The 10,887-nt window shown below is 45.3% G+C and overlaps 1 protein-coding gene across 1 annotated transcript; it reads left to right on the forward strand.

Annotated features, from left to right (window-relative positions):
- Window positions 1-8,487: 8,487 nt before the first annotated feature.
- Window positions 8,488-10,887, forward strand: ficd (FIC domain protein adenylyltransferase). Its single transcript, XM_084456742.1, has 3 exons — window positions 8,488-8,625; window positions 8,823-9,165; window positions 9,296-10,887. The coding sequence occupies exons 2-3, from the start codon at window positions 8,898-8,900 to the stop codon at window positions 10,402-10,404; spliced, it is 1,377 nt and encodes a 458-aa protein (XP_084312868.1). The 5' UTR covers window positions 8,488-8,625; window positions 8,823-8,897; the 3' UTR covers window positions 10,405-10,887.

The following is a 10,887-nucleotide window of genomic DNA, read 5'->3' on the forward strand; positions in this document are numbered from 1 at the left end:
AATCCATCTTGGCAGCCAGTACAAAGGGGTAATGGAGGTCCTACTGTATGTCTGGTCTTTGTCAGAAGTCTCGCAGCAGCATTCTGAACTAATTGAAGCTGACTCCCGATGGTCACTGTATTGTACTGTATTTTATATTGCTTATTGTGTATTGTGTATGATGTATTGTTCTGTTGCGTGCTGTGTGTTTTGTTGCTCTGGAGCTGTACAGCACTTTGGTCAACCTCGGTTTTTTAAAATATGCTTTATAAATAAAATTTGAGTTGAGTTGACTCACAGCAGCTTTGCTGAGGCACGTAAACAAGGAATTATAGTAGTCCAGATGTGACAATACAAAAGCATGAATATTTTTCTCTGTATTTTGAACTGACATGACTGGTCAGGTTTTGGTAATGTTTCTCAGTTGGAAGAAGCAGGACTGAGCTCGCGGTCTCTTGTGTCTCTCGTGCCTCCCTCCAGGTGGCAAGCAGGTGGATGTTCTCCATGTTCAAGATGTTCAAGATCCTTGCGAGAGTAAAGAGCTGGTCGGTGGTTCCACGACCAGGACGAAATCCGCATTGTTCCTCTTCGATCTGAGGTTCGACTATCGGCCGGACCCTCCTTTCCAGCACCTTGGAGTACACTTTCCCTGGGAGGCTGAGTAATGTGATGCCTCTATAATTGGCACACACCCTCTGGTCCCCTTTTTTAAATATTGGGACCACCACCCCAGTCTGCCACTCCTTTGGCACTGACCCAGACTTCCACGCAATGTTAAAGAGGCGTGTCAATCAAGACAGCCCCTGAACCCCAGCGCCTTCAGCATTTCTGGACGGATCTCATCAGTCCCTGGGGCTTTGCCACTGTGGAGTTGTTTGACTACCTCAGTGACCTCCTCCAGGGAAATTGACGATGACCCCCCATCATCTTCCGGCTCTGCCTCGATCGTAGAGGGTGGGTTAGTTGGGTTCAGGAGTTCCTCAAAGTGCTCCTTCCAACGCTCAACAACCTCCTCAGTTGAGGTCAGCAGTGTCCCTTCCTTGCTGTATACAGCTTGGATGGTCCCCCGCTTTCCCTTCCTGAGGTGTCTGATGGTCTTCCAGAAACACTTTGGTGCCGACCGAAAGTCCTTCTCCCTTTTGAAGCAAAGACCCTGAAAGTGACCCTGCTGCAGGTTATTTTTTGTCTGTGATTGGGTCACTCTTTCTGTTTCTGTTTCTGTCTCATTGGGATGGGGCTGTACTGCTTCAGTGCATTGTGTATGACGACACACTTGACACCTTACATAATCTGTCACCACATTGTTACTTACTGATTCTCAGTTATAACAAGCCCTACATCATTATATTGGTGAAAGTGACAATGTACTGTAGGTCTCTCTGTCACCACTGGCCTGTGACTTATAGTATGTGCGATGCATAAGCACCACTTAGATAAAAAAAAAAAAAAAGGTTTTAAAATGATAAAAGAATATGAATTTGCCCCAGATAACAGGCGCCTCAACTGTTTTTGTAAGATTGTTCCGTTCTGAGAATAATGCCGAAGTGACATGAGGCATTTAATTGCTTCTGCACAAAGCTGTATATCATAGGAGTTGAAACCTTTTCGGCTGCAGAAATAGATAAACCCGTTTGGGTGTGAAGATGAAATCAGTAATGGGAATTAACATTCATCACTGATTTCATCTTCACACCCAAACGGTTTATCTATTTCTGCAGCCGAAAGGTTTCAGCTCCAATGTGCAATATGCCAGATGGACACAGAATTAGCCCCCATTATGACCCAGGGGTCATCTATCTAAAAAAAAAAATATATATATATTCCTCATCCATTGCTCATTCTGCCTTATAGACACTTCCCTTTCAATTACAGTCTATTCTCCACTGGGGTGCTGTTGTGATTTATCACCCAGGGGGATATGATGTCACGCTTCCTAACTCTCAGAAGTATCTCTGCACCAAGTCAAACACTGACAATAACTGCTGGCAAATATCAGCAGAAAGGAACTTTCATAAAGATGTGTCGGTCTATCTATGGAAAGAGAATGTTATGTTATGTCATGTTACTGTAATTTTTCTATTGATATTTAATTTAAATGTTAAAAGGGTAGGCACAATAAGCCTTGGCTTCAGCCTTCACCTTTTCGGTCACCTTTCGGTCAGATTTGATTTATTACTTATGATAATACTTCTTGTTTTGTTACCAAGATCGAAATAAACTATCATTCATTCATTCATTCATTCATTCATTCATTCATTCATTCATTCATTCATTCATTCATTCATTTATCATTCATTCAAAGAATGACTGAACAAATCTGCTCTATTCTCTATGTTCCTTAGTACAGGTATGTGAACCCATTAGGTTTGGGTTGGTAATATCTTTGAAACAAGGTTTTCCATCACTCCCTCTCATCCCTACTATCCCTCAACTAAAAACGAATTTAGACAAAGCTGTTTTTGTCAGCAAGTCATAACACAAGGGTTCTGTTCATTGAGTCACTGCAGTTACAGTAAGTGTCTATTAAAGAAATGAAATCATCCACCACGCTAGTCTAACATGGATGGACTCCCATTCCAAAAAAAGTATGTTGTGTGATACTGAATTGATACTGGATGTAAGGAACAGACACACACACAAAGATACACAGCTAAATGTGGAGAAATAAGAATGTATCTCCAACAGAATTATAATGAATACTGAGAATACTTAGTACAGAGCACAGAGCTTACTCACACTTGCAGGGGACAGGAAGAGTCATGTTCTTTGACTTTTCTAGTGCATTCAACCACATCCTGCCCTTCCGGCTCGCAGAAAAGTTCCCAGCAATGCGGGTAGACCATGACATGGTGGTTTGGATTACGGACCTCGCAAGTAGGCCACAGCATGTCCGACTGCAGGGCTTCCTGTCCCATGTGGTGATAAGCAACAAGGGCCCCCGGGAAGGAACCGTTCTGTCACCTTTCAGCCACAACTCTGGAGTGTCCCACCTCCAGAAGTTCTCAGACAACTCCTCTATTGTGGGCTACATCAGGGCAGATGATGAGGAGGAGTACAGGGATGTGGTCGGGAAATTCATTGAATGGTCTGAGGAGAACCAGCTCTAACTCAACATCAGCAAGACCAAGGAGCTGGTAGTATAGTGGACTTGAGAAGGAACAAGGAACTACAACCCCCATCACCATCCATGAGATGGTGGACTCATACGGGTTCCTGGGAGTGCACCTGAACAACAAACTAGACTGGACTGACAACACTGAGGCCCTCTATAGGAAAGGACAGAGCAGACTGTTCTTCCTCAGGTCCTTTGATGTCGGCCCTTGGTCGGCCCTTGGTCATGGAACGACCTTCAGTCTCGTCTTAAATTGGCCTCTTTCATTTCCTTATCTAGTTTTAAACAAGAAAATAACTGAAATCCTTACCGCTAGCTGCTCCTGCTTTGATACACAGTTTGCCTAGTATATCCTACTACCCTATTGTGTTATTTTGTATGTGTATCCTTGAGCAAGGCACTGAACCCCAAAATCGCTCAGGTGCTAGTATTGTCGCCTCACAACAAGAAGGTCTCCGGGCCTTTCTGTGCAGAGTGTGCGTTCTCCCTGTGTTCGCAAGGGTTTCCCCCATAAAGAACCCAGTATGAAAAACATGCAGAAGACCAGATCGCTAACGCTGACCGTCCCTGACGAAGACGGACAGGAGCACTTTGTGAGTGTGTTTCGGCATTGCCACCTACACAGTATGATGTGTGTGTGTCTCACTGTGTGATGAATACAGATGTTTGTTTGTTTGTTTTCTGAACCATAATCAACACACTGTATGATGGGTCACAGGCTTTTCTGTACAAGGCCACCAGGGCTATGGGAATTGAGTAGGAGGGATGGAAAGCCAGATAGGTTGGAACACAACTGTGGTGGTTTTGCCACTATTATTTCAGCTACAAGTTGAAACCTCAGTGAGAACTAAGTGTTCAAGGCCACTGTGGACACAAACGAGAAGTCTTTTGGGACAGGGTGTTTCCTTAAGGATAAGGAAACTATGTATATATATGTTGGTGTTCCGAGTCAGCTCTTCAGTCTTGTCTGCCGACTGGCTTGGTTTTGTAATAAAGCCTTTGTTGATTGTCTCCGCAGCTCCAAAGTGCTTCATTTGCTGAAGATAGTTTCTGATTGTTTCTAAATATAATTTAGGATAAAATCCACAACAGAAGCTCCTTCATATTGTGAATCCACAAGTAGATGCTTCATATCTTGTGTTGAAACGGGTGTTTTTACGCATGTAGGCCCTCAGGCCCTCACTACTACACACTAATACCTCACAACATTTCCTTACATTTAATGTACAGTAAGATGAAATCATACATACTATATTTGTTCTTCTCTATCTCTAGGGACTTAAATCAATCACCCTTTGGTCACAGCCGGGTCTACAGCTCTACACCGTCACCTGCTATTCCTCACAGTGTCCTGGTTCGATCTTGTCTCCACCCGTGTGGCGGCCCCTCCCTGCCTGCATGTCAGTCTCCACCAGCAGCTGAGCAGATTCAGAGGGACTGGTGGGCGGGAGACCCACCATGCTGACGCTCCCCTTCCTGCTCCCCTTTTAATGAGACTGCGGCTCATGGTGCGATGCTAAATCTCCGTTTATTCCTCTGCAGTGGGCATCCAGCATACAAACTTTATTGGCCTTCGAGTCTGATTTGCTAGGCCCTTTATATAATTATTTATCACTAAGGCGTGACAGTAGCTTTAGTCAAGCATGCCAGTAACGCTATTAAAATGTGTCTGGAGAGGCCACTTGAGCGAGTTGTCTTCCACTCCACACTATTAAAATGTAATTGTGTATGTCCTCAGACGACTGATCCACCAATTCACTGAGAGAAACTTATTAAAGTGAAAATTATATGGCCGGATGTGTTTGGGCGGAGCGCGGACCCGCCCCGAGATTCGGATCCACTCCAACATTTAATGGGTTCTAAAATGGCCCTTGCTACTCAACTCCACCGATTTTCGATTTTCATGAAAATCGGTCTGGTAGTTTTTGCGTAATCCTAGTCCAAAAAATGAATGGAGGTGAAATGACAAATCAAGAAACAGCTCACCCAGATAGCAAGCGGATCTGGGCCATATACAGGCCAGATCTGGCCCTTGTGGCTTAGTTCCGGCCCATATATGGCCCAGAATCATGACACATCCGCTTGCTATCTGGGCAATGACCCACCCTATGATTCGCATCAGCTCCAAAATTGAATGGGTTCTAAACTGGCCCATGTTACACCCCCCTCCACCGAGTTTCATGAAAATATGTCCGGCTGTTATTGCGAAAACCAGGTCCAAAAAATGAATGGAGGTGAATGGCCGGCCGTGTTTGGGCGGCTCGTGGACCCGCCCCGTGATTTGGATCCACTCCTAAATTGAATGGGCTGTAATTGGCCCATGCTACACCCTTCCACCGAGTTTCATGAAAATCAATCTTGTAGTTTTTTAATAATCCTGCAAACAAATTACATTTTGAAACAACAAACACGCCACCAAAAACATTACCTCTCGCCCTGCGCTGAGATAATCAGACCTGAACATGCAGGGGAGTAGGCTACAGGGGGGTTCATTACCATACTAAATAGACCGTCTGGGGAACAGAATGCAAAGACACCCCAGTGCTTTCATTGACATTTATTCAGATGAAATAGAAAGCGTTGAATCCCAACATGAAAGGATGAGACTTGGAGGGCTTTTCTTATCTTTGCTCACTGCAGCCGGCAATAAAAGGCCTTGTATCGTGTATTATGGAGAGCTCCTCCATAATACAAGGCATACCTGTAATAATATATATGTGGCCTGGGGCCAGGAGAATTACATGTACAACAGCGTGGATGATTCAGCCCACAAATCCGCAGAATGAAGCATCTGTGGGGGTAAAAGGATGATGTTTTTCTTGCTTTAACAGTTTATTCCCCAACAGCAGCAGTTAATCATTTGAACTATTTTGATTAAAGTTCTCTCCTGGGTTGTGCTCTCTCTCTCTCTCTCTCTCTCTGTCTCTCACACACACACACACACACACACACACACACACACACACACACACACATCTCTACCCCATCTATTGTATGTTCATTGGAAGAGAGATTCAGAGCCTCCTGTAAGTACACTTGGCTGCTATAACAGCGTTTGCAGAGGAGAGATCTCACCTACCATAAATCATACTTTCCCCTTGGCCCTGCAGAGGTGCAGACAGCTGCAGCTTTAGCAGGTGTCAGCCCTTTGGGACGTGTGTGTGTGTGTGTGCACGTGCGCGTGTGTGCGTACGTGTGTGTGTGTGCGTGTGTGTGTGTATGTGCATGCATGTGTACCTGTGTTTATGCGGGATAATTTACATGTGTGTGTGTGTGTGTGTGTGTGTGTGTATATATGTGTGTGTGTGTGTGAGAGAGAGAGAAAGAGAGAGAGAGAGAGAGAGAGAGTGTGTGTGTGTGTGTGTGTGTGTGTCTGTGTGTGTGTGTGTGTGTGTGTGTGTGTGTGTGCATGTGCATTATGTAGTGTATGCTCTTTCAAAATGTCTTCCCACTCCATCATCTCCAGAGACAATAGGACTACGCAGGTTCATGTAGGGAGAAGGGAAGAGAGGCATGTGTGGATTAGAAGCTTATTTAGGAAATAGACTTGGAATCAGAAGAAGAAGTCAGAGAGGAATATTTTAGGAACAAACATTTATTTTCCCCTATAGGCCTACTAAAACAAGCCACGCCATTATTCACTCCCAGACGTTTTTGGTGTAGAGGACTAGAATGAAATTTACTGAGTGGTGAGCTTGGGTTTATTTGTGCAGTGGATCAATTCACAGGATGTTTACGAACGAAGTCAACGAAGAACAAGGAGACCACAGGACCTCTGGCAGTAATAAAGCAAGTCTTTACAAATCACATCCCTGGCAAATCCAGGGATGCATTAATACACAGGATGAATGGCCAGTCTAATGTAGTACTGCTCAGTGCTGCAGACAAACTCTGAGCTGAGCCACTGCTGCAGTGCCAGATGTAAAGTATATGATAGTGCTGCCCTCTTCTGTTTGAAGGTGGAACTGTGTGCTGATTAGTAATGAGCTGATTATATATAAATTAAAACGATAAATTACTGTAAGCGTGCTGTTCCTGTACTGTGCATCTATGGCAGATTGATAAGTGTGAGCACTTATCTAGGCTACATGAAATGTAGGGAGAAAAAAATACACACTTTTTTGGACAGTAGGCCTACGTTTTTTTCCAGTATGTTTTTCTTTTAATCTGAAAGAAGAGGACCCCCCTCTGCTAATAGTGAATTTAGTATGTATAGCATCCATTCCAGATGGTCTAGAGAAGTCTCCAGCCGTTAGCCTATCAACATGAGCATAAACAAGTGTAGTGCAATTGCATGCAAAGCCCATTTCTCTCATCAGCTCCTCCTAGTGCTGGCCACATATAAGACATCCAACCATCTTTGATCTTCTCTGCAACAGTAAGAGGGTTTAGATCTTACTGTAGGCCTACTTTGTTATAGCCTTCATAAAGATATTCTAACATTCAATGCAGCAGCACTGCACCACCACTCTTGATTTGATATTATTTGGCACATGTTTAAAACAACAACAACAACAATACAAATGTTACATTTCATAGAACATTTAAATAAAAAGACATGCCAGGGAAACCCAAAAAACCCTCATGGGGCTTGATGAGTGGGGTTCCCTAATGTATTTGTAGACACAAATACAAAAATACAGTCACATAACATGAATCATAAAATGACATAAATGGCATGCCAATATTAGCAATATTGCCATATGAAATACTAAAATTGTGTCCTGTTTATGTTTTTCCTAATAATGACAACAATTTGTATAGCCTCACTGGCGTTCGTTGCAAGAGTTTCAGTAGTCAAGGGTGTTTTCAGTAAACATATTACAGGACAGGACTTTGTGTTTAAATTCCTTCCGAGATGATGAGATATGAGGTGTATGATAATACTGTATGATAAATACAGCGTCTATTCGAAGAGTCAATCCCATAGACTTCATAAGAATCGTAGCTAATCATGGACACTCACTACACTACAGTATCATTGATGCCACATTTGCCAAAGAACGGTCGGCTATCTTACTCGTGTTGTTTAGTAATTTTTTCACAGTTTTAAATTCATTTGTAATTCATTGCTTTAATACAAAACTAAATAAATAAATAACTTCAGTTCAGTCGGATCACTGTTAGAACTATGTACATCTGAGCCAATTAACAACAGCGACCAATCTCCTTATAACCAATAATATTCGAGTATATTGCCATGTCAAGACTTGGAAGAGATGTATCTAAATCCAATGTACGCAGAGAACGAGCGGCACTCGCGCTGACAGAAAGATCGTTGATTGGTCCAACGCAGCTCACAGTCCTTTGGGTAGATTGTATCTAGATACGTACACTACCCAGGGGCATTGATGATGTGTATTTCTATAGCGGAAGAAACAGAAGTAGGGCAAACCTTTGTAAATGAGATGTATTAACCAGCGGCGAAATAGATGAGATCATTTACCTTAGCCAATAGCTAAATACAAGACTCGTATACTATTTGTTGGTGATCCTAAATTGGTTGTCGGATGTTTCACAATTTTGGTACAATGGTGAGTGTCTGTAGCTGTAGCTTAGCTAGACTAACGTTGCGTTGGTGCCAGCTGGGTCAGTCCCGACTGACAGCTGCTGTTGGAAACAACAATAACCTACAATTATTCATTGACAGTAGCGGGTAGTTATCTAGACATTGGTCTCAGTTGTTGTCAGGAATTGATCTTGTCTAAAACTTTGCTTTTCCCCCATTCAGCGGTTTTTCGGCTAGGCAAGCTCAGAGGCAGTAGATGGGGGACTTGTCACTTGAGAATGGAGGATCCAACCACTGATGGCTGCTTTAACGGTGTGGCGCTACACCAGCGGCCGGATCCTGGGCGGATGGGGACCGTTGCTGTGTTTGCTCCTGGGCTCTCTGGTGGCCCTGTTGTTGCCCATGGTGGGGGTGGAAGACCAGTGCTGTGCCACGCTGAAGGGCATTTCCCTGCTGCGATGCCAGCTCTGGGGGACCTCTCCGCGGCCCACAGTCCAATCTACCAGCCTGACTGTCGCGTTCACGGCCCTTGATGTCCTCCCTCTGAGGTCCAAGCCGAATTTAGGTAAGTCTGGAATTATCTTAATGACACTAAACATTTGAGATCGATTTTTCCGAGATCGACAGCCTGCCGCAAGTATTCCCTGTATACTAATAGCAGTGATATAGTGTGGGTGAATCTGTGTTGATTTCAGAGAGCCAGCTTGAGGCCAAAGCAGCGCTGCAGCAGGCATTGGAAATGAGGAAACAGGGGAAGAGGGAGAAAGCCCACAAGCTGCTGGTTCATGCGCTCAACATGAACCCGGACTTTGTGGAGGCCCTGACGGAGCTGGGGACCATTCTGGAAGAGGATAAGGACGTGGTCCAGGCCGACCACCTCTACACCAAAGCTTTAGCAATCTCGCCATGCAACGAGAGGGCTTTGGTGAGCCGGGACCGCACACTTCCCCTGGTTGAAGAGATCGACCACAGGCACTTTGCTATCATTGACAGCAAAGTGCGCCGGCTGATGTCCATTCCCAAGGGCAACTCTGCCCTGAGACGGGTGATGGAGGAGACCTACTACCACCACATCTACCACACGGTGGCCATTGAGGGCAACACGCTCACTCTGTCCGAGATCCGACACATCATCGAGACCCGCTACGCCGTGCCCGGCAAGAGCCTGCAGGAGCAGAACGAGGCCATCGGCGTGGACGCCGCCATGAAGTACATCAACACCACGCTGCTGTCCCGCGCCGGCGCCATCACCGTCAGCGACATCCTGGAGATCCACCGGCGCGTGCTGGGATACGCCGACCCCGTGGAGGGCGGGCGGCTGCGCACCAGTCAGGTGTTTGTGGGCCACCACATCCCGCCCCACCCTCAGGACCTGGAGCGCTACATGCAGGAGCTGGTGCAGTGGCTCAACTCCGAGGAAGCCCTCCAGCTGCACCCGGTGGAGTACGCGGCGCTCGCCCACTACAAGCTGGTGTACGTCCACCCTTTCGTGGACGGCAACGGGCGCACGTCGCGGCTACTGATGAACCTGGTACTCATGCAAGCCCGCTACCCGCCCATCACCATCCGTAAGGAACAGAGGGCCGAGTACTACAACGCGCTGGACACGGCCAACGAGGGGGACGTCCGGCCTTTCATCCGCTTCATTGCCAAGTGCACGGAGATCACGCTGGACACCCTGCTGATCGCCACCACAGAGTATGCGGTAGGGCTGCCCGAGGCCACCGGTCACCACCAGGCCTGCCCGGACTGCAAACAAACCATCACTGTCCACAGCCGAGCTGGAGGACAGGAGGAGCATTGATTGGTGGGTTCATCACAGGCTGACATTCGGGATCACGCCTGCTGTGTGTTAGAGTACTTCTCAGTCGTCCTGCTCACCTGTAACGACAGAATGTCCTTGCACTTCCCTTCATGTGAATCTACTGTAAGGATGCATAATAGAACTTCCCTTGCATGGTTTTCCACTGATTGATATGCCGTTTGTAACCGAAATCTGACTTCACAGAGCATGTCAGTTTTAGCTGCAGGAGTTGTACATGTTTTGTCAACCTTTATATCATCAAAATATAGTTTATTGATAGAAATATTTCTAATAATGACAATGAATAGAAGTGCCATATTAGATATTCAAGTGGTTTTACTCTGAAAAGCTATTAATAGTTTGGTGCAGGGTACAGTATATTAATTCTTTCTCCATCCGTCTCTTTTATATAATCACTGTTTGAAAACGCCAATAGTAACATAGGCTATGGAGTTGAAAAGGAATGCACAGTATGTGTTCATA

This window comes from Borostomias antarcticus, assembly GCF_949987555.1.
Source record: "Borostomias antarcticus genome assembly, chromosome: 23".
Classification (NCBI taxonomy): Eukaryota; Metazoa; Chordata; class Actinopteri; order Stomiiformes; family Stomiidae; genus Borostomias; species Borostomias antarcticus.

Excerpts from the sequence above, each read along its gene's own strand:
- ficd (XM_084456742.1), top strand. The coding sequence starts at position 8,898 with ATGGCTGCTTTAACGGTGTGGCGCTACACCAGCGGCCGGATCCTGGGC. Across the intron at positions 9,166-9,295 it reads GAGGTCCAAGCCGAATTTAG|AGAGCCAGCTTGAGGCCAAA; the intron begins GTAAGTCTGGAA and ends TGTTGATTTCAG.